Source organism: Malus domestica, chromosome 06 (genome assembly GCF_042453785.1).
Source record: "Malus domestica chromosome 06, GDT2T_hap1".
Classification (NCBI taxonomy): Eukaryota; Viridiplantae; Streptophyta; class Magnoliopsida; order Rosales; family Rosaceae; genus Malus; species Malus domestica.
Genome location: NC_091666.1, coordinates 32,366,527 through 32,389,540, shown reverse-complemented (window position 1 = coordinate 32,389,540; position 23,014 = coordinate 32,366,527). Strand labels below are relative to the sequence as shown.

The 23,014-nt window shown below is 38.5% G+C and overlaps 3 protein-coding genes across 8 annotated transcripts; all 3 read left to right on the top strand.

Moving 5' to 3' along the window:
- The first annotated feature begins 3,628 nt into the window (after positions 1-3,628).
- LOC103437886 (uncharacterized) lies at positions 3,629-7,490 on the top strand. Of its 5 annotated transcripts, none has more exons than XR_003774171.2 (7): positions 3,629-4,252; positions 4,474-4,531; positions 4,787-4,935; positions 5,613-5,763; positions 6,369-6,488; positions 6,690-6,998; positions 7,099-7,383. XR_003774171.2 is itself a non-coding variant. In XM_029104046.2 (7 exons), the coding sequence occupies exons 1-6, from the start codon at positions 4,139-4,141 to the stop codon at positions 6,848-6,850; spliced, it is 735 nt and encodes a 244-aa protein (XP_028959879.1). In that variant the 5' UTR covers positions 3,629-4,138; the 3' UTR covers positions 6,851-6,897; positions 7,099-7,490. The 5 variants fall into 5 exon arrangements, 4 of the variants coding, with proteins under 4 accessions (XP_028959879.1, XP_028959876.1, XP_028959877.1 ...); XM_029104046.2 differs by having other exon boundaries at positions 4,805-4,935; positions 6,690-6,897; positions 7,099-7,490; XM_029104043.2 differs by having other exon boundaries at positions 6,690-6,897; positions 7,099-7,490.
- Positions 7,491-8,036: 546 nt separating this feature from the next.
- On the top strand, positions 8,037-14,462 carry LOC103438197 (serine/threonine-protein phosphatase 7 long form homolog). The gene is made up of 8 exons (XM_008376728.4): positions 8,037-8,317; positions 8,684-8,932; positions 9,015-10,295; positions 10,376-10,481; positions 11,075-12,291; positions 13,202-13,348; positions 13,982-14,089; positions 14,176-14,462. Exons 2-8 carry the CDS (start codon positions 8,729-8,731, stop codon positions 14,260-14,262), a joined length of 3,150 nt encoding a protein of 1,049 aa, XP_008374950.2. The 5' UTR covers positions 8,037-8,317; positions 8,684-8,728; the 3' UTR covers positions 14,263-14,462.
- Positions 14,463-17,482: 3,020 nt separating this feature from the next.
- Positions 17,483-21,986, top strand: LOC103437885 (ATP synthase subunit gamma, mitochondrial-like). Of its 2 annotated transcripts, XR_003774170.2 has the most exons (10): positions 17,483-17,777; positions 18,379-18,422; positions 18,531-18,683; positions 19,116-19,229; positions 19,322-19,449; positions 20,380-20,502; positions 20,595-20,714; positions 20,903-21,024; positions 21,168-21,299; positions 21,641-21,986. XR_003774170.2 is itself a non-coding variant. In XM_008376405.4 (9 exons), the coding sequence occupies exons 1-9, from the start codon at positions 17,680-17,682 to the stop codon at positions 21,235-21,237; spliced, it is 972 nt and encodes a 323-aa protein (XP_008374627.1). In that variant the 5' UTR covers positions 17,483-17,679; the 3' UTR covers positions 21,238-21,509. The 2 variants fall into 2 exon arrangements, 1 of the variants encoding a protein (XP_008374627.1); XM_008376405.4 differs by lacking the exon at positions 21,641-21,986 and having other exon boundaries at positions 21,168-21,509.
- Positions 21,987-23,014: the final 1,028 nt, after the last annotated feature.

The window sequence follows — 23,014 nt, the reverse complement described above, 5'->3', positions numbered from 1 at the left end:
GTTTAAAGTGCGGCGACCCTTAGGGCACTACGTTTGATATGGGCATTGGAAGAGGGCACAAATTTGAATCTTCTCCGTCTCCAATTCCAAGTTTCCAACTCAGGTACGCAGCTCCAACATTTCTTTTAATTAGAGCACGAATAAAGAGAGATAATTTTGTACAATGCCACCTGAAAATATTATTCTTGTGATTCAATCGTATGCTTGTATAGATCTGTCAATTCCCTTCCTCAAAACTTGTATAGAGCTGTCAATTTCCTCTCCGAACTTTAATTTTAGTCAATTACCCCCTGAACTTTTATAATTAGCTAACTTCCCCATTGAACTTTAATTTTAGCTAATTACCCTCATGAACCTTTATAAATAGCCAATTTCCCCCATGATGCTAAATTTAAAAAAAAAAACCATCCAATCTGCCATCCATTTTGATCATGTGGTGGAGGGCAAAAAGAATGGAAAAGTGGATGGATGAAAATTGGATGAAAATTTTAAAAAATCTGACTTTATGGGGGAAATTGGCTATTTATAAAATTTTAAGGGGGTAATCGGCTAAATTTAAAGCTCATGGAAAAATTGGCTAAGTATAAAAGTTCAGAGGGGTAATTGGCTAAAATTAAAGTTCATGGAGAAATTGGCAGCTATATACAAGTTCAGAGGTCAAATCAACAAATACCTCTTTGAAGTTATACATAGTGATCACTTCTTTGCAAGTACATATATATGAGTGAAAAGCCCTATGTAGTGAAAAATGATCTATGAATTTATATATATGGATGTTGAAGGTTCTAGTCCTAACATACCCACTACCTAAAAGAGGAAATGGAAAGCAAGTTGTTGATGCACAAAATTGGGTAGATTTTGAAACATCTTAAAATGTCAAGTTTGTGGCCTTTGCAAAGTTGATCTGGTCACCTCGTAAGGATAATATGTAAAGAGATAAGTGATAGAGAAACAAACACAAAATGTATGTGGTTCACCTTAAGCTACGTTCGGGTAGAGGAGTTTTCATTAATAGGTTTACCCAATACATAGGTTCAAACATAATAATTATTAGTGAGTTCTAGTGAAGAGTTTACACAATGTACTTCTTTAGTTCACCCTAACTTTGGCTCGTCATTAGAACTCACTAATGACGAGTTTAAGTACAATAATGACATTAGGAATTAATTGTAGGAGAATGATCTCCTTTTATATTTGAGGAGAGTCTCTAGCTTTCGTTCGCGGTTGATGTAGGACTCTAGAAGCTTTATTCTGATATTGACATGTGTCGTGTTGTGATTGATCTCTTGATTGGAAATGAACTCATGTGCTTTGGCAGGGACGCCTCAACATGAACCCTTCAATGGGTCCCTAAAGGTATGAAGTTGACCGGTGCTCAGTAGTTCAAGATTGGTGAAGTATGGTATAAACAATACTCTCCAAGTTCCTGAGTGAGGAAAGTTTCTCGGTTGGGAACTTGAAAAATCCAAGTCACCAAGTAATCACGAAACTTCCAAATGCCGAAGTGTAGTAGTTTGTAACGGGAGTCCTCCCAAGTCTCCGAGCAAGGAGAGTTGTTGAAGGATGTGTTTTAATCTTTGTCGAGTCATTATGAGAACAAAACAATGTAACTCTCATTTTATACATTGAAACTAGATCGATACCAGTGTGGACGTAGCCTCAACTTAGGGTGAACCACGATACATTGTTATGTGTTATGCGTATGTGTGATTTACGGTCGGATTTAAGTTGGCCCATTGTCATTATATTAAGGGTATATTTGTTATTTTATTCTCATTTAACATATATTTTTTACAAAATGATGGACAAACTTCGAAATCACTTATATTGGTTTCAAATCTCAGAGACTAAAGTAAAGAGTTATGCCCAAACTATTTTTGCTAAAAAGCCTAAATGATAATAAGATATGTTATGAAAGTTTTAAACGAGAATACTAAAATAAGAGTGATGATGTAAAATATTGAAATACGTGGTATCACATTATTTGTTTGGAATACCATAAGGGGACGTTTGTTGCGTCGGACTATTTCGGACTGGACTAGCTTTAAGGACTAGACTGGACTGGCTTAGACTAGATTAAGCTGAACTAATTTAGTGAAGCGTTTGGAATAGTGTCAGACTAAGAAACTGGACTAACAACAAATTATTATTATATTTCAATTTATTTTCTATCAAAATATTAAAATGAATATATGGAAAAATAAAAAGGCATGGCCATCTGCTTCTTCTTCCTCACGAATTGCCGGTGCTCCTCTGCAACTTGGAGAATTATCGAATTTTCAATAACAAAATTAACCCCCAATCAAAGCCCATAAAGCAGAGATCCAAATTTCCAATAACAAAGAGAAAATTTTGATTATTACAAAAAAAAAATTACCCTAAAAAGACCCAATTAATTGCTGGTGCCCTCTCCAAGCTCAGGGGTTGTTGAATATGATCTGAAACCCATATCCATATTCCAATCTTGTCAGCAATTTAAAAAATGAGACGGAGAAGATGCTCGACCGCAAATCCACGTCGGACTTAACCAAAATCAAGGCCTCCAACAATTAATTTCAAGCTAAATCGGTAATTTTGAATTAAAAACCTTTGTAGGTTCAGGTCGTTTTGGGCCGTTTCAATTTGCAGAGGTTCATATCATCTGTGAAGAATAGTGGGACAAAGGAGGTGCAATCAGAGTTTCAGAGAGAGAGGTTAATTTCCGCGACTAAGGGCAAGCATATAAGAGCGAGTAGATGCAGATGAGGGAAGACACATAGATGAGGGTGAGGAGGACGATGATGAGGGAGCAGAGCAAGGAGGGAGCGATGTGCGACGAGTAGGACGAGTGACTCTCTCGCGGTTTTCTCTCTACCAGAAGGGCTTATGAGTCCGGTTGAAATTGAGGATCTTCGTTAAGAACTCATAGCGAGGTGTATAATCCGAGCGAGTCCGACCTAAGCTCACTAAACCTAATCCTTGTCTAGACTAAACAAGGGATTACAGTCTAGTCTAGTCTAATCCCCCCTAATCAGGTCAAACAAACACCCCCTAACAACATTGGGTTTTTAAGGGAATCCAAATCCTCTTTGTGAGGATCCGTTAATCGTACATCGGTTATAAATCATTTTAAATATTTCTATTTAAAATTAAATACAAACATCACTTGACAAAAACTAATTGCACGATGTACAATAAACGAACACGATTTACGGATCCAGGATCGTCACCAAAAGGATCCAGAGACGATCTTGTCGGTTTTTTAGGAAAGAGGATCCTATCCGGGTCTACTTTATGAGGATCTTAGAGATTCTCATATTTTAGCCGTTCATTATACATCATGTGACCAATTTTCGTAAGATACTATTTGTGTGTAATTTTAAATAAAAAAGTCAAATAATTTATGATTACACTATACATAATAAATTACTAAAATATGAGAATCCTAAATGTGAGGAGTATCTCTAGAATCCTTATAAAGTGGATCCGGATTCAATTCCGTTTATGAGGACCACTCAGTTAAAACACAAAATGATATCATTGGTCCAGACCCGAGTGGCTGGCATCGTATGAGTGATGAGTCAGTGCGTGTGAAAATTAGAAACCGTTAAAGGCTAAAACCCGCCCAATACCCACAAACCGTTGATCCAAAAAGAAGAGACAAGGATTATCTGCCCTCCGGTGCCCTTTCGTGCCTGTTTTTACGATCAAGGTTGAGTTACGTCAACTGCTTAACTATGACCATAGAAGGAGGCACAAGACGGAAGAAGTGGGAGGGCAGACAATCTTGTCCAAAAGAAGACCCATAAACCCTAACCAGTCAGATTAGAGAGAGCTTAGAGCTATATCCATGGCGACAGAGAGCTCGAATTCGAGCGAACGGCATGCCCTACCGGATATGACTCACAAACACTTCTTCGGTGAGCCTTCCTTTTCGATATTTTCCGGTTCGATTATTTTGATTAAACGGATTTCATGGTTTCTGACGCAACTAAGATCACAGTTTTTTTTCCCCCCCTTAATTTGAACATTGAAAGAAATAATTCAACCAGCGACGGAAATCAAAGGAAATGTCTATTTATTTATGAAAAATTGTTATTGGAGGGAAGAACATAAATCAGGATTTGATTTAATTGTCTTTTAATCTGTGAATGTCGTTATGAGGGAGTTTCTGTGGGGTGCTGTTGCTGGAGCATTTGGGGAAGGAATGATGCATCCGGTCGACACCGTAAAAACACGCATTCAGGGCCAGGCTATTCTCTCTGCAAGTCAGGTATGATCATAGAGTAAAGAACAATAGATGTAAATTCATGCCCTATTGTGTAAAGCTCAATTGTTTGGAATGGAATCATGTGAATGGGATTTATATTAATATGAATCTTATGTAAGAAAATAAACTTTAAAGTTTTGGGTTGGGCATTTTATTTTCGTGCTAAAATGTTTCATAGCATAGCTGGAAAATGCAATAGTTATTAATTTATTTCGTGTTTGCAGAAACCGAAGAGCATAATGCATATGGTACGAGCAGTCTGGGCAGCCGATGGATTGAGAGGTACATCTTGTTCCTTTCTGAAGCAGTTTTTTAGTTTTCACAATTGACGTCTTAGTCCTATTTGAATTATTTCTCTTTGTCGTAGTTTTGTTATCATAAAATATAAGTCACCAGGCATTTAATCATAAGTTTTGGACTCCGAACCTAGGGATTCATTTTTCTCTTTGTCGTGGTTTAGTGCTAGTGCAGTCTCTGAGTACATGGTTACTTCGTAGAATCATTGTTTCTTAAGTTTGCAACTAATAAGTTCTGTAGGCTTTTATACGGGTATAGCTCCAGGTGTCACCGGTTCTCTTGCAACTGGAGCAACATACTTTGGTGTCATCGAGTCGACCAAAAAGTGGATTGAAGAATCACATCCAAGCCTTGAGGGACATTGGGCGCATTTCATTGCTGGAGCGTTGGTACGTTGTTCTGCAGCTCTCAAACTTGAATCTGATTCATGCTGATTCCATTTGAGTTTCTTGCAATGCAATTGCTGTTAATATGCTGAATTAAATGTTAACAGTATTCATCAATTGTCTTCAGAACTTCAGATTATGTGTAACATTATGACATTTGTGTTTATTCACTGAGGAATTTGATTTAGTTTTTTTACTGGAATCTGATTCAGAGGTCTATGAGTGCCATTTGGATTTATGATCTGCTAAATAGTTCTTGATCATTCATTTTGCTTAAGTTGGCCAAATATTCTTATATGCTTGACCTTTTTATCCTGAATTTACAAATTCTTTCTACTTTGACCATGCGGTGTTTGTGTTCTCATACATAGAATTTTGTCTAGTGAACTTGGTATCTGAGTGCTCTTTTCTTATCTGGACGTGAATATTTGTGCTGGTGCTTTATACTCAATGATGTCCAGTTGGCTTTCAGCAGCTAATTGTTGTTGTTATGCTGTTACATATGGAGGCCCATTTAGGCTTTCGGTCGTAGTATTAGAAACTTGAATGATTGTGGACTCTTAAGCCATCGTGTGCCTCAGGGGACTCAAAAAGCATGTATTCCTTCTCTATGTATTTCAGGTGATACACTTGGTTCTGTTGTATATGTTCCATGTGAAGTGATGAAGCAACGCATGCAGGTTCAAGGCACGATGGCCTCTTGGAGTTCTGTTGTCATGAAGGATAATATCGCTATGAAGCCTGGTATCCAAATGTATGGTTACTATACTGGGATTTTCCATGCTGGCTGCTCAATATGGAATGAGCAGGGGCTAAGAGGATTATATGCAGGTTATATCTCTAAATCAATCCCTCTTATCTTTCACGGTGTGATATTTTCCATGTGGTGTTCCCTGCTCCTCCCCTTTTTTCTCGTCCACAATCCATGCATGCACCCAAAGCACAACACTGATAAGCCACAAGTTAGGCATGCATATGCACATACGAATTATGGCCATAATATTCTTGCCTAATTGTGGATTTATTTTTTTTCTTTCATTTGGCAGATACTGGTCTACACTTGCTAGGGATGTGCCTTTTGCTGGTCTAATGGTAGGTTGGGCGGAGATCGCTTGTACATCTCACCCTTAACTTTTGGCTGTTGCTTCTTAATATTGGGAAAATGGGGTCACAAGTTGCAACTCCTAATAACAAAATTTATTCAAGTATGGTCGCAACTCTTAACATGCATTCCCCACGCTGGTTTATTTTTTATTTTGTCTTAAAAATTCAGACATTATCTTTCGATGGTGAATCATATTGATATGCTTTGGGCCTCTAAATGATTAGTTGCCATTGTTTCTGCTGTCGCTTTTTTCCTTAAGAAGTCCTGGTTCTAATTTATTTCCAGTAAAATAATATTGTATCAAAAAATTGATTTCGTGTGTGCTATGCAGGTTTTGTTTTACAAAGGCTTGAAAGATTTGACAGAGTTGGGAAGCAGAAATACATACAGGATCCAAATTTCCATACTAATAGTTCTGTCAAGGGGCTTGCACTAGGAGGATTGGCTGGTGGTATGTACCGTGCTTATCTTTCATTATTCTGTAATTGAGTCCAATAATTAGTTTTTTACCGTAGGGTAATTTAGCTTGCATTGATGTTTCGCACAATATTCGTGTTCAAAATTTGTCTATGGTTTTACTCGTTGCATGGAAGTTAGACGGAGAGAGTAAATGGGTTGTCCGGTTACCATCTAATATTGTATTGAACCTTAGGTACAAAGGCTGGTTGGATGCAATTCGCAGCGTATGGAGGGCCGAAGGTGCACCAGGGATGTTCAGAGGCAGCATCCCCAGGATTGCATGGTATATTCCAGCTTCAGCACTTACGTTTATGGCTGTGGAATTTCTCAGAGAACATTTCAACGAAGGATTGAGCAACGAGAACAGCCGAGAAGTTGCTAGCATGTCAGTGGAGAAAAAGGTATCACCTTTACAAGGAGCCGCTTGAGAAGTAGAAATATATGCACAGATTCTTTTGCCCATCATGTAGTTCTGACGAGACTTTTGTCGTGTTTTCGTGAAGTACGTGTACATACACACGTATAAATTGCATTTTTTCGTTTGGTCATCAACTTTGAAGCCGATGTTAATCCTAACTGGGGTTTTATTCTTTCACAAGCAGTCCAAAACCTCCGGCAAGCGGCCTCATTGTGCGAGTTATCTCCTTGAATGGTGATGGTTGGGTAAAAAACTACTCCCTGAGGACGTTGCTGGCAGTGTAACGGCGGCACCTCCTCTTCCACCACCACCACCACCACCTGCAAGCATCGGGCCAACAGCTTTTAGATAATTTTCTAGAACCGTCGGCTTTTCCATTTTGTAATTTATGTTGTCCCCTGTACTTTGAATGGAGTTTTCATAAGATGCTAAAGAGAAAGAAAAAAAGATGGATATAATGCGCCAGCAAGTACTCTGCCTACATGTGATTTTTTCATCTTCAAAAAGTCGTATTGGTTATTGAACTTATTACAGTGTGTAGCATTGAAATTTTTGAATAATTAAGAATTTCCTTAATTTTTTGCCCGCTTAAACTCTTTATTTTGAATAAAATTTGTAACGGTGTTACACTAAAAAGGGTCTATTCTTCAATGTTTCAACAACTTCATAAAATAATAGATTTATAATTACTGAGTACAAATTTTCAGAAAGGGATCCTCTCCGCATCCATTCCTCCTATTCTACCAAGTTCGGGGATTTGAGCCATAGAATCAGCCATTGCATCAAATTTCAAAAGCCCGGATCCTCGGACTTTGTGGATTGGGAGGAAATTGATCCTTCTTGGTTTTTTTAGGGAACTTTAACAAAAAGTTCCTGGTATTGTTCACTTTAATCAAAAATCACATTTTACTCTAAAAAGTCAATCATGATACTATTCACTTTACCATTTATTGTGTCCTTATCGTTAAAACCCAAAGTTCTTAAATTATTTTCATTAGGTTTTTTTTTTTTTTAGGTCTAATGTCCTTTCCATTGTATTGAGTATTGACCAAGAAACAAAATAATATGACCTTTTCATTGTACAAAATCTCTGTCTAAAAGTCTTAGAACTTTCCCACTTCACATCTCTTTCTCGACTTCGAAGCGCACCACTTCACTTTTCTGTGCTTTCTCCGTCGCCTAGCCAGTGGCCACCACGCACCACCACCAGACGACTCCTGGCGGAGCCACCGCCAGGTCCACCACCACGTCTCGGTCTGGTCGTTCCAACACGCCGCTTGTTTCTTCTTTCTTCGCACCTCAGCCACCACCACCTATCCCTTCCACCACCTCCACACTCCGTCTCCCCCGGCCACCACCCCCGCGGGTCCACGTCTTCTCTCCGGTCATCACTGACTGGATTGGTAAGTCTACTGTCTACAAATGCTAAAATTTCAAAGTAGAGTTTTAATTTGTAAAATTGGGGATTTGCGGATTTAGAGCTTATTTGGATGTGCTTTTAAAATTGCTAAAAACTCTTTTAGAGCTTTCTGCAAGAAGCATTTAAGTCATTTTTCAGAATTTACTTACATTTTTACTAAGAATTAGTTACAAAAACATTATCACTAAAAGCGTTTTCAGTCATTTTAAAAGCACATCCAAACAAACACTTATTTTCGCTTTAAGGAAATTAGAAGGTCAGGGGATTAATTGGCTTGCATCAGAGTTTGTGAATCAGTGAATGAGAATTAGAGAAGGGGATTAATTTTCGGCTTCTCTGTTGTTTGCAGCTTCTGGGTTGTTGCATACGACGGAAGTGCGGGGATACTGTCCATATGGATGCTGAAGATTCTAGTGGTAAGAGGCCCACTTCCTCGAAAAGGAAACGGAAAACCTCCACAGATGGTGCACAGCTAGATTCTCAAACGACTGTATGGGGAGACAAGATTTTGAAGGGTCCATTTCCGGGAGGCCCAGAGGATCCGAGGGTACTTAGGAGCTTCCCAAGTCATGTAGCTGCTGCTATTTGGCATAATGTGGTATGATGTTAATCTAATTTTTACTTCATCATATTATGCATATGTTTTGAGGATCATTGGTAATTCATATTTGTGCTTGTAGGAACGTGAACCCCTTAGGGTGTTCAATCACACTTGTAAGCTTCAAGCATGGAAATTTGAACCATCAGTTTCTAACTGCAAGTTTTGGAGATATATTGATAGCTCAGGGTTGCGACCGCTTATTGATTGCTCATATAGGACATCTAATAAAATTGTTGTATCCGCATTCTGTGAGAGATGGCAACCCGAGACAAATACTTTCCATCTACCATTTGGTGAGTTGACAATCACATTAGATGATGTGTCCAACATACTAGGAATTCCAGTGGATGGTAACTCTGTATCTGTTTGTGATGATGAATTGGACAACTCTGTCCTAGCTAGTCAGTGCCATGATTTATTTGTCACTGCATTAGGAGTTACCGATGATGAGGCACGAGCTGAGATGGGTCGCTTCAGTGGTAGTGCGGTTACACTTGAATGGTTAAGGCAGAGATTTCACAAAGTATCTGATGATGAGTCTCCTGAATTTATAGAGCATGCAGCAAGGGGTTACCTATTATATCTATTAGGTTGCACACTCTTTGCGGATAAAACAGGGAATAGGATATCTCTCATTTACTTGCATTTTCTACGGGACTTGAATAGTGTTGGGGGGTATGCGTGGGGCGCAGCAGCATTAGCGTACTTGTATCGGCAATTAGGACTTGCTTCTAGACTTGGATGTAGGCAAATTTCTGGATATTTGACTTTACTAGAGGCATGGATCTACGAGCATTTTCACAAGATTGCTACTCCCCATGTTAACGTTCATTACCTAGAGGATCAGCCGCGTGTGCGCCGTTGGACCCCACGAAAGGATGCAGGGTTATCTTTACAGCATTTGCAGGCAATGCGACAACGACTCGATCTTATGCATGATACTGAGGTTGTCTGGGATCCATATCATGGTCAGAGAGGACATCATTCTTTACCAAAGATGGCATTCTATACTGGTCTCCTCAAGTGTGTGGATATTGTGGAGCCTTATTATGTTGATAGGGTTCTACGACAGTTTAGCCTTGTTCAGACAATTCCCCGAATGACATATACCCCTTCTCGAGTTCAACGGAGCACTGATACAAAAATGTACAAGGTTGTGCATACGTACTTTGATGGGATTTGGCAAAGGCGTGAATATCACCTATTGGGACCAGAAAACCTTAGCAGGGAGGTTATAGCCCCATCAGATTGTGATCCTGGGTACCACTCATGGTATCGTAAAATCACCCATCCATACGTGCATCACCCTGATCATAGGTCTGCTGCCATACGGCCACATGACATAAATGATCCACATCAGGTAATTACTTAAACGAACCTTTAAAAGTACTTAATTATTATTGTGAATAATAAATATTTATATGCATATTGTTTATGTAGCGCATAGCACGTCTTCTAGCCATCATGGAGCCTATTTCACAGTCTAATCTTCGTTGTGCTTGTAAATTTTACGAGGCATTTGAGCAAGTCCGGTCAATTTTGCAAGGTACTCGGGAAGCCCAAAACCTATAACTCGTTCAACCAAGTGTCATTTAAATATTCATGTGCATATAAAATTGATGCTGGAAGAAGACACTCTGTGTTACTATGTATGCTGCAAATTCCCAGATGAGTTCATGTATAAAAATTTATTTGAAAAGCTTAACATAATTTTAGAAACTTATATGTGCATGTACATACGTATAGAAATGCGGTGATGAAAGAATATTATGTGTAAGCATCGTTTAAAGCCAAGACAATCTAAGTGCTTCCAAAAGACTTTGAGGCCGGTCGCTTAATAATTTTTCAGCAACTAAAACATATCGTGCTGAGAGTTAAATGAATATATATGCATGATAGAATTAAAATGGAATTGTTGTTTTGCTAGTGTGGAATATAATGGTATATAGTTATATTTAGATAATCCGGTTGTTGATATATCTGAATGATATGAATAGACAAAGTATGTAATTTCAACTCTCTTAAAAATCAAGTGTGAGTCGTGCACTATTATTTCTCATCCTTGGATTCTTTGTGTGGCAAGGAGATTTATTTGTATCAATATTCATAAAATTCACATTTAATTTGTATTTCGGTTAGGGTCTGAGGCAGAAATTGCAGCAACAGCAGCAGCAGCTCAAGCAGAACCAGCAACACCTGTTCCATCTGCATCTACAACCCAAAACATTGCAGACCCAGCAGCACCTGTTTCATCCGCATCTGCCACTCAAGACGTTGCAGAACCAGCAGCAGCTCAAGATGTTGCAGAACCTGCAACACCTGTTCCATCTACATCTGCAACTCAAGACGTTGCAGAACCAGCAGCTGCTCAAGACGTTGCAGGACGAGTAGCACTGCCGCTGGTCTTCGGTTCATCGTCTTCCTTTGTCAAAAACTCTGAATCCAAAGACAACCCATTGTCCTTGCCGCCGCCACCTGAAACCCCAATTTTCTGGCCGCCTGACGGAACGCTCAGCCTTGAATGGGTTCGGAACCTAATGTCCACTTTCGATTGGGCTTCTAGAAATCTTGAACCAAACCAATTTCCGGATGTATTTCCTATGGAGGTTTTTGATAGCTTGGTCCTCTGCGCCTTCAATATCCTCCACAAAGAGGCAAATTGCATTGCCGTCGACCAGTTAGGTATGGAATCCACTGTTGTCGTTGTTGGAGACATTCACGGTCAGCTGCACGATCTCCTTTTCCTTCTAAATGATGCTGGATTTCCTTCAGAAAATCGATTATACGTCTTCAATGGCGATTATGTTGATAGAGGGGCTTGGGGGATCGAAACCTTCTTGATTTTATTGGCTTGGAAGGTGTTTTTGCCCAAGAGCGTTTATCTTCTTAGAGGAAATCACGAATCGAAATACTGCACTTCCGTTTACGGATTTGAAAAGGAAGTGTTGACAAAGTATGGAGGAGACAAAGGGAAGGATGTGTACCAAAAATGTCTCGAGTGCTTTAAACGTCTCCCTTTGACATCCATTATCGGGAAATACGTATACACTGCTCATGGTGGGCTGTTTCGCAGCATGGTTGCATACCCCAAGAGATCAAAGGGAAAGAAGAGGAGGAAAATATCTTTCGTTCCTGAACTGAGCAGTAAATTGTCTCTTGGCACGTTTGAAGAATTGAAGAAGGCTCAAAGATCGGTTCTTAATCCTCCGTGGATGGGTTCAAACTTGATTCCTGGTGACGTGCTATGGTCAGATCCCTCCATGGATCCCGGCCTTTCTTTGAATGAAGAGAGAGGCATTGGTTTGCTTTGGGGCCCTGACTGCACTGAGGAGTTTCTCAAGAAGTTTCAACTCAAGGTAATATAAGATGGAATCTGCATTTCTTGGTTTTAGGCTTGAATGTTAGTTTACTTGCATGGTTACATGTTGGAAAACTATATGTTGTGGGATATTATGTCGATGCTATGATCTTTAACAATATGCCTTTTGTTGTCTAATTTCTGGTGACTTGCTTGTTTTAGTTTGTTAAGTGATGCATTCAATTGATAGCGTATTGTGACTTCGAAACATGGCATGCTTTAATTGTAATCTTGAGACAATGCACATTTCTTTTCTAGAACTAAACCTTTGATTAATTTTGTTTACCGGTGTTCCAAGTGCTGTGATGGTTGGATAGCAATTAGCCAATAACTATGTTTCCAATTATGAATTGGAATTAGGTAACTTTTATAACTAATTGGGACAAGTCATTCTATAGAATTTTGAAGGTTCACACGAAGTTGATTGGTTGAAAACAATATTTGACGGATGATCAGTTGTTAACCCTAATACAATGTTGACAACATATAGATTACAACGGCGTATTTTATGTCCTAGTTAAATGATAACTGTTAAAGCTTAGTTATGAAAGCGTGCATAAGGGCATGCAGGTGCTTATGGGTTTATTATTGCTTTGATAGTTTTTAACCACCTTGGCCTCCGGCTCAATAGGTAGATGGTGGGTGGCGTTCGACTATGTCTTCCGTTATAATTTTACTAGTAACGGAAAGAAAATGTCTAACTTTAATTTTTAAATGACTTGCTGCTGTAATGTTTCTAAAGTGCACAGAGGCTGTTGCACTTACGTTTCTCTCTCACACTAAGCATGAGACCATTTCGTACTACCGTCTTGTTACGTTTACTTCCTTTTTTCGTATTTTAATAACTAGTAATAATAATAGAGATTCAATACTAAGATTTGAGTTATTCTATATTGTCAAAACCACAGTTGATTATTAGATCGCATGAAGGCCCTGATGCACGGGACAAGAGGCCAGGTCTTGGTGGAATGGATAATGGGTTCACCATAGATCACACTGTGGAGTCAGGGAAGCTCATTACTTTGTTTAGTGCTCCAGACTACCCACAATTTCAGGTTTGTTTAGGATCTTTTGAGATTAGTATTCGTTGTGTTCGTAGTTTTGCCAAATTGCGCTGCAACGTTTGCTTGATGCATGTATGGTTATGTTGATGGGGTTTTGCATGTTTGCTTCTAATATCCGAAATTCAGTTATATTAATTATTAACATTGGTAAGCTCTATAGGTTTGAAAGGTTTGTGATAACAAGATAGTAACAGAAGTAAAACAGAATGAGCACTTTCTTTTAGCCTTGTAACCAGAGATATCGAAGATGGTAATTGGATATCAAAGATAGTAAGATAGTAACTGGATGATTTCACCCGTGAAACTTCTGTACAGAAATCGTTTGCTTAATAGAAAAAGAGCATATATAAGGTAAGGTACTTGAACCCGATGAACAAAGAATCAATATATAAAACTGAAATATATAGATGCAGCACGTGAAATGTGTTTCTATGTGTCTAAATGTATAGCTATTGACTATTTGTAACTAGTCCGTCTCCCGAGTTATGCTGTGATCCTTTCGTAGCTCTTGATTGAGCTTTCAATTTCATCTAAGTTTGGTTTTACTTGCGGATTTTATGAAATATTTTATGCCCCTGTTTTCGCATTCTGTAAATTGACACCAATCTGTTGATGCAAATACAGGCAACAGAAGATAGGTACAGAAATAAAGGAGCTTACATCGTTCTGGAACCCCCTAATTTTGACGATCCTGTTATCCACAGCTTTGAAGCAATCACTCCAAGACCTCAGGTACTTGTTTTTTACTGATCCGAGATTTCATAAAATCCCTGATAAGTTTTTTGTTTCGTTTCATAAAAATATGTTCATACTCGCAGGCAAATCCCTTTTATGACTTTGAAGAAGTGGCTGATTCTGATCAAGAGTTGGACTTTGCATCGCCATCGATGGAGACTAGCCCGTGAAGTCCCCGGTCACCTGTTTTCTGATGGTTTGTTCATGATTTTTTGATGCGTTTCTCCATTTTGTAAACTGCATTTTCTTTTGCCTTTGCCAAATGCCATTTCAAAATGCAGAGCAGCATCTTCAGACAAGGCAGTATCATGGCAATCTTTTGGTTCATCGTCCCCATCAATGAAAATTAGAATACAGATGCCTTTCTATATTGATCCGACTTGTACGTTAACTTGTGTCGTTGCTTTAGAAACTTACAGCTCTTTTAGATGTGCTTTTAAAATGACCGAAAGCACTTTTGGTGAAATTTTTTTTAGAACTAATTCTTAATAAAAATGCAAGTAAATCCTATAAAAACACTTAAAGTGCTTCCTGGAAGAAGCACTTAACTTGTGCTTCTTGCAGAAAGCACTTCAAGTGCTTTTGGAATGTAAAAACATTTTCTCAAAATACGCTTTTAGTTATTTTGAAAGCACATCCAAACGAGCTATTAGTTATGATTAACTCGAATAACACAAATTCGACTTTGGACGAAGGTTATATGTACGCTCCATGCGTCGCACATTTTCGAGAATTAATATGAATTTACAGATTCCTTGCTAAGCAAGATCAAAGTTTAAATAGACCGACGGTTAGGTTGTATAATCCCATAATAAACTAATCAACATTAATATCCGGATGTTCAAATGAACATATGGAAGCTAATTGGCCTGATTGAGGTTGGTTTGAAAATAAAAAAAATAGAAAAGATAGAATCGGTAAGATCATAGCGATTTGGTTAGTCTTAGTGGCCATTACGAAGATAGCGACCTCCTTTTCGAGACATTCGGTACTACTCTATCGATCGTATCCTATTCTAATTTATTTATTTATTCGTTTTTTCTTTGAATTTTTTTTCCTATTTCACTTTATTTGAGTAACCACTCTTAGATTCAAATATATTTAGATTTATATTGTTTTCAAGTGTATAAACATGGATTATAAGACTGAAAATGCAGTTTGTAGAACATGTAGATGATAGTTTGGTGTTATGGTAAGAGAAAATAAAATAAAATTTTAACAAGCAAAAACATAGAAAATAAATAAAATTAAAAAGGAGGAGGATCGGTAGTGTGGAAATTTTTTGGAGTTGACATGTGAACTTCTACCAGCAAATAACGAGAATGCCCTCATTAATTGGCAAAACCCACATTTAAGCCACGCACAACACTCTTGGGGCACGTTTGTTACACCTCCTTAGGAGGGATTGACTTGGACTACCTTAAGTAGGACTATAATCCTACGTTTGGTAGGTTGTGGGACTAAAATAAATGGGACTCGCCTCGACTACGAGTCCCTGCGAGGCATGCTAGCCGGTCTTCACGAGTCCCCCCAAAAACCACGGGATTAGCTAGGAACTTCGCTTCGTTCTGCTTGATTCACCTCATCGACCTCGATTTCGACGGCATCTCTCTTCGTCCTGCTTGATTCACCTCCCTGCGAGCCCTTCTGTGAGTTCTGGGCTTCTTCCTCCTCCTTGCGAGGGTTCTTCCACCACCAACATCAACCACACAAAATCCCCCATCTCATATTTCCCACCACCAACCATCACCCACAAAAAATCCCCAATCCCATATTTCCTGCCGCCACCATCGCCATGGACGAGCCATCCGAGAAGCTCCAGAACCTCAAGTCGCTGAATTCTCTGCCAGCAGCAGGTGGAGTCGCTGGTGCAGGGCAAGGACCGCCAGCAGCAGGTGGAGTCGCTGGTGCAGGGCAAGGCAGATTTGGAGTCCGAGGAAGATTTGGGTGGACAAAAAAAAGAGAGAGGAAGATGAAATGGTAGAGAAAGAGGAGAGGGGAGGGATGCAATGGGCGGAAAAAAAAGAGAGAGAGGAAGATGTTCTAGAAAGGAGATGAAATGGCAGAGAAAATGAGAGGGGAGGGTTGGCGGACAAAACAACGAGAGAAGATAAAAGGAAAATGATAATTTAATAATAAAATATTAGTATATATAGATTAAATTAATGATAAAATATTGTAAATATAAATTTAATAATAAAATATATTAGTCCTGTTTTTTAATCCGACACTGCACCAAACGCTTCACTAAATCAGTCCAGCTTAGTCTAGTTTAAGCCAGTCCAGTTTAGTCCTTGAAACTAGTCCAGTTCGAGATAGTCCGGTGCAACAAACGCACCCTTGAAGACTTAAGTTGCTGACTATAACCTCATCAAGCACTTATGCCCATGACAAGGAGAAATTCAAAGGTATTAAAGATATAATTCATCACTAAAACTTGTCTTTAAACTTTTCCAATTGAAGACTAACTCAACCAAGCAATGAATGAGAATCCCATCCAATCTTGGACACTACAAGATAATCCCAATATATATTTTAACTAATAATATCTTCGGAATAATTCTTTCCTCTTCCATACAATGGATGACACACCACCACTTATGGAGATGCTTACCAGTCGAGCTCTTCCACCCCAAATGGCTAACCAAAACCGCCCTAGCAGGTTGTAGATTTGACGAACACCTTCGTGCAGCAGACGACCTTGGTAAGTCAGCTTCTGGAGCACATCGAGACGTAGCGCACTCCTAACAAGGTGCCCTAAAGCTGAGTCAGTTTCAAGTGTATGTAGAATTAGTTTTGTAACATTTTAAATTTGATCGATTTCCTTCTCTCATTACTTCTTACTTCTTAGTTACCACAAAAAACAACCACTCCCTCTTTGGATACAAAGACATAAGCTAAATTCTCAATGCATATGTAGCCATTAACAACTCATACATATTATGTAAACCTAACACCCTTGTGTTTTTAGCATGCGAGAGCCTTAACCTAAGACGTTTGACCCCTCCCCAACTTTCTTAGTACCTAATCGAAACCTTTAAGAAGTGTTTTCGCAGTTAAACTTTTATACCAAAACCAAACCTTTTAAGGTGTAACAAGTCACCCCAACATTCCATCCAAATGAGACATTTTCCTTAAGACTGTTTGTTCTATACAAGCGATATTTGGTATTACGACAATCTATGAGAAGAGAAATTTGAACTTAAATATAAAAAAGCGAGGACATTGACTTAACTAGCAATACGAATGTAACAAAAATTAAAAATACGTCACACCCCCTAGAAAATTTGAAATCGGACCCTGAGTTTTTGGATTTGACAGGCCGGGCCTATTGGGCCAAAGTCCGAGTTTTTTCCTTGCTTAATTGCGTTAGCGTCAGCACTCAGCAATATACAAAATACGACGTCGTTTGAAACCTCCACCTCGCACGCGCATCGCATCCTGCTGTCAACGAAGCGAGAGAAAGTGAAAAGTGAAAACGCACGCCTGAGAGCTCGCAGCTGTATTTGTTACAAGCCGAAGCATTCGGATCCCAACTTCCAGTTTCTAGGGTTTCCAATCTCCGATCACCACCAATCCCCAAATCCATGGCGATGGCTGCTCTCAGACGAGAAGGGAGGCGTTTCGCCCCTTTGATCTCTCCCCATCCGATGGCCGCCGTCCGATCCTCCATCATCCCAGCCGAGTACGCTCTCTATCCAAATCCGCCGTTTTTTATTTACTTTTATTTCTTATCATTTTGCTTGCATTATAGTTTTTCATTGCCGTCTGTTTGGATGCCGAGAAAAATTGAGTAATAGATAAAGGAAAGTTTAATTTAGGATGGATTTTGGTATATATATATGTATGAAGAAATGAAAGCTCAGCTTAAGTTAGGGAGTGATTTAATTTGTTTGTGCAAAGTGAGAACCTTTAAGATTACTGAATTTTTTTCGGTGAATAACAAGTGGATAATTGAATTTGTTAAAAGGATACTACTGCAGATGTTAGGATTGTATGGCAGGCTGAAAGTAATAATTCACACGAATCCGCCAATCCGTCATTAGAATTTAGTGAGCGAAAATTATTGATGTTGTTTGGGTTTACTTTGTTTGGATAGCGCTGAGCGATATTGTTTAGATTGACAAGAGAAATGTAGGAGGGGATATGTTTGGTGCATCTCTGAAAGTCAACTATAGTTCTGGATCATCATGCTCGCTTGATTTCATTTCCATGTTTGGATGTCTCGCTATCGTTTTTTGTTGCTTCCGCATTTCGACAACTAAATTACTTGGTTTGGTGCTTAGGGAGCAAGTACCTTTGGGAGTGCGCTCAATTTCAACTCAAATTGGTAAGAACAATCATCATGAATTAGTTATTATTTTTTTCCTATTTTATTTCTGTTTTCCCTGCTTTGCAAACGGTGATGTGGTTCATTGGTAATACTTTGTATATTCAGTTAGAAACCGGATGAAGAGTGTGAAGAATATCCAGAAGATCACAAAGGCAATGAAGATGGTTGCAGCCTCAAAGCTCCGAGCAATTCAAGTTAAAGCTGAAAATTCTCGTGGCCTGTGGCAGCCTTTCACAGCACTTCTTGGCGACAGTCCCAGTATGTTTAACAGCATAATCTTCATAGGCCAAGTTATATAAGTTATTTGTTTCTTTACATTTTGCTTATTATTGTTAAGGACATGGCATCTTTGACAGCATTACTCAATCTAGTTGCATAGTTTTGTTGCAACCAGTTTTTTCTGAAATTTTTCTTTATTTTAGAATACTTAATGGACTGTTCTGCTTGCCAAGTCCTAGCGCAACTGAGGAATTGAAATTACTCTGCTCCCTTTATTTATATGTGGGTACTTTACGGATATTTATTTTAATTCTTTGTCCCCCAACCCACCCCATTTTCATTGCTTTGTACTTGTGCACATTGATATTCTCGTATTTGTCCCCCAGTTCGCCCCAGTTTCATTGCTTTCTACCTGTGCACATTGATATTCTTGTAAGTTCCCTCATTGTGTATTTTATTTTTCCATGATAGGTGTCAGCGTTAAGAAGGATGTTATTGTTACCATCTCTTCCGACAAAGGTTTATGTGGTGGAATTAACTCTACCTCAGTCAAGATAAGCAAGGCCTTCCGCAAGTTGAACGCTGGTATTTCTTGGAAGTTGATTGTTAGTCTGATGTCTGCTAAGTTTATATTTTATGCACATTAATATATATTTTTTTCCATGAAACTATTGTAGGTCCTGAAAAAGAGACAAAATATGTCATTTTGGGGGAAAAAGCAAAGGCCCAGTTGATTCGTGACTCTAAGAAGGACATTGAGCTATGCATAACTGAGTTGCAGAAGAACCCTTTGAACTACACCCAGGTTGGTATGTTTTGAGTAAAGAGAGCCCATGTGCTTACCTATGCGGTGTTTGCTTAAAGAACCACAAACACACTTGACCAACCTATGTGGGACATTAGCAACGTATTGGTTTTATTTTGTTTTTCATATTTTCAATATTTAATTGCGTTTCATACATGACATAGAGTCATATCCAGTAAAAATCGTTTATCATGTCTTGTCAACCTTTGGTGTTAAGTTTTTTGACATTATTTTAAGCTTTGTTAAGTTTTTTATTGACATTATTTTGAGCTTAATTTCTCAATGACTTATATTTTTGTTCAAATTAATTGTTATGCAATGCATTGTCAAATTTTCATTAAAATTTCAATTTGACCTTACGATCATGATTATTGATCAAATGTTGATTTTTTTGCTGTCAATATTGTAAATGCAGAGCACCTCCAAGAGCTTTTTAAATTAGCTAGTGAACAGTATCAAAAGTTAATTTAGTTACCCAATTGATCTTAACATCTACAACAACACCTCTATACTCTAACGAACGCCTAATGTTTTATTAATTATTCAAGTTTTGAAAAAAAAATTATCTATTAATAACCACTATAGAGCTTTTAGGAGGGGGGAGTGCTTGAGTTTTAATGTTCTCTCCTCCTCCCTAAACTTAAAGAGCCACTATTCATTTTGTTAAGTTAAAGAGCCCTTTAAAGAGTCTCTTGGAGATTAATTTCCTTAGTTTGGCTCTCTAAACTAGCTTTCCAAGAGGTTTAAAGAGCTTCTTGGAGATGAGAGCACACGTTTTTTTATACTTGTCGATGCCTATTAAATTCTCTTGGATGAGTTCTCTTGCCAGGTTTATATGGACAAAGTTATTAATGTGGCAGTTATACATTATATTAATAATCAAATGTATGAGTTCTGACCATCAATTGCGTGTACCTTTTGTCCTTTCAGGTATCTGTCATAGCTGATGACATTTTGAAAAATGTTGAGTTTGATGCTTTGAGAATCATCTTCAACAAGTTTCAGTCAGTCGTCTCATTTCTGCCAACTGTGTCTACAGTATTATCTCCCGAGGTAATAAGTATGCTTCAGTCCAATTATTTTACCTCTTTATCACTCATATTCATGTTCTGTTGTATTGGGTATTTGATACGATGTTCATATAGATTGTGGAGAGAGAGTCTGAAGCCGGTGGAAAGCTTGGCGACCTAGATTCCTATGAGATTGAAGGTGGTGAGACAAAGTCAGAGATACTTCAGAATTTGGCAGAGTTCCAATTTTCATGTGTAAGTCTGTTCATTGAGGTTAGAGACTTTGTATTTTTTTATTTGTTGATCAAACCACTGACCTGGTTGGACACTTAACGTCAAATTGCATTTGTTGCGGTATTGTCCTAAGATTGACACTTTTGGTTTTGGAGTAGTCTCTATAAGTGAATATATTTTATTACCTTTTAATTTCATACTTTGGGCAGGTCATGTTCAATGCGGTGTTGGAGAATGCTTGCAGTGAGCAAGGAGCAAGGATGTCTGCCATGGACAGCTCAAGCAGAAATGCTGGAGAGATGCTTGATCGCCTCACACTCACTTATAACAGGTCCCCTTATCCTCCACCCCCAATTTCTTCGAAGTCCTAGCTAATCCTTTACTGTAGACATTTTTAAATTTATTTGACGACTTTAATATCGTGTTCCACCATAAACGACTGATCTTTGTTGGTTATGTGGTTATTTGTTACAGAACTCGTCAAGCATCTATTACCACCGAATTGATTGAGATTATATCTGGAGCTTCAGCACTGTCGGGTTAAGTTTGTCTGATGGTGACGAAATAAAGATGTGTTTTTGAAGTTTAAGATGTTACCTTCGAGAGGTATTTTGCTACTTTTCTAATAATTACTCCAGGTTCAAATTCTGGGAACTTGAAATTATATCAATGATGGTTTAAATTGATGGTTCTGGGCTTCCTTTCTTCTTTTTAAGTTCCGCACTGCATGTGAAAACTTCATCTTAAACGAGTGAGGATTGTATACATTGTAACTGTTCATTTTCTTCGAAGTACGTTTCATGCTTTCTCTTCTCAGATACTGTTTTCTTGGATCTCTTTTGAAATAATGTGTTTCTGCAATAGCTTCGGTCGAGTTGTCATGCTCGATTTCATAAACTTGTATTCATGTTTCCATTCTCTGGCTTGTAATCAAGTTAACATTTCAGGGATGGCGAAGGTTCTATTCTCGATTGAAGCCATGCGTGTTATGTTTCCTAAACGAGATTTTGTTCGCGATTTTATACTTCGTAAGGCAATTATATTCTTAGGGACCATCCAATTGGTGGATTTGGTACAACGGTCGACATTTCTCCAAAACGTCTATATTCTTTTTGGTTGAAAGTTGCAAAAAAATTGTTCTTCTAATAATTCTCCTTTTTGACATACAAATTTTGTGGAGGTTTTGGTGGAAATTTTGGTGCGCATTTTCTCTAACTCTTTTGCTACGGATGATGGGCCGCAGTGGAAAACCCGTCCAAGAGACCAAATTTTCAATCAATGTTTTGTTTAGTAGTTTTGGTTTGGAATTCCATTCTTCTTTGTGTCTACTTGCCAATTTTGAGAAGATGTTGAACGAGTGCGGTCGAGCGAAATGCGTGCGTACCTGAAATATCATGAAAGATATTATCTGTATTTGACATCCGAATACATTTTTTCAACTATTCATTTAGTGTATGAAACGATTAGGGAAGAAAGAGAAGTGTATGAAACGACTAGGGAAGAAAGAGAAGTGTATGAAACAACTAAGAAAGAAAGAGGAGGAAAGCTGAGGCGCTCTTCTACTTCTTCTTCCTCCGTCCGTCCCCTCAGTCGAGATTCCCCTCTCGCGCTCGTATCAGCAAAGATAGAAATGCTTTCCCACACAAACCATTTCCCTCTCCATTCCTTTTTCAAAGAAAAGAATCCGACCAGAAGAGAAGAAGGAGATGGATAGAAATTGAAAATAAAGGGTTTAAGACACGCGCTAACTCTTGCAGTGTGGCATGTCAAAATATTGATGTTGGCATTCGATGACATGTCTCGTGTCTAAACAAGCCATAACTTGTCTTGATACGTTAACCCTCCAATCGTGGCACGTCATAATAAGCGTCGCGAATTGTCAACATAATGCATGGCGTGTCATGACAAGCATTCTACCGATAATTCGCGACGCTTGTCATGTTGGGGCCAACAATGATGTTTTGGCATACCACGAGGTGAGGGTTAGCGTGTCATGTCATGCATTTTTCTAACACTCTAGCATGCTAACCCTCGCATCATGGCACACCAAAACATCGCAATTAGCCCCATCACTAGCCCTACTTCTAAATTATTTAGAAATAGTAGGCAAAGTGTTGGCAAAATGCATGTAAAAAAAAGGATCTAGGAAAGAGTAGACCCTGAAGCCTTGAATTATTTTTTTTGAAAATTACTGCAACATGGTAGGCAATTATATATGAAGGGTTCTTATAGGTAAAAACATGTTCACTGATTGAGATGAAAATTTACAAAGGTTATTACCTGTAAGAACACTTGTAAATTTTCAGCTCCACTAATGAACG

What these genes read in the sequence shown, in the direction of transcription:
- LOC103437886 (XM_029104043.2), top strand. Translation starts at nt 4,139, where the DNA reads ATGAGGGAGTTTCTGTGGGGTGCTGTTGCTGGAGCATTTGGGGAAGGA. An exon ending in ATTTCATTGCTGGAGCGTTG is followed by an intron (nt 4,936 to 5,612) that starts GTACGTTGTTCT and finishes CAACGCATGCAG; the next exon opens with GTTCAAGGCACGATGGCCTC. An exon ending in ACTAGGAGGATTGGCTGGTG is followed by an intron (nt 6,489 to 6,689) that starts GTATGTACCGTG and finishes ATTGAACCTTAG; the next exon opens with GTACAAAGGCTGGTTGGATG.
- LOC103438197 (XM_008376728.4), top strand. Translation starts at nt 8,729, where the DNA reads ATGGATGCTGAAGATTCTAGTGGTAAGAGGCCCACTTCCTCGAAAAGG. An exon ending in CTGCTATTTGGCATAATGTG is followed by an intron (nt 8,933 to 9,014) that starts GTATGATGTTAA and finishes TTGTGCTTGTAG; the next exon opens with GAACGTGAACCCCTTAGGGT. An exon ending in AGTCCGGTCAATTTTGCAAG is followed by an intron (nt 10,482 to 11,074) that starts GTACTCGGGAAG and finishes TATTTCGGTTAG; the next exon opens with GGTCTGAGGCAGAAATTGCA.
- LOC103437885 (XM_008376405.4), top strand. Translation starts at nt 17,680, where the DNA reads ATGGCGATGGCTGCTCTCAGACGAGAAGGGAGGCGTTTCGCCCCTTTG. An exon ending in TCCTCCATCATCCCAGCCGA is followed by an intron (nt 17,778 to 18,378) that starts GTACGCTCTCTA and finishes TTTGGTGCTTAG; the next exon opens with GGAGCAAGTACCTTTGGGAG. An exon ending in CTCACACTCACTTATAACAG is followed by an intron (nt 21,025 to 21,167) that starts GTCCCCTTATCC and finishes TATTTGTTACAG; the next exon opens with AACTCGTCAAGCATCTATTA.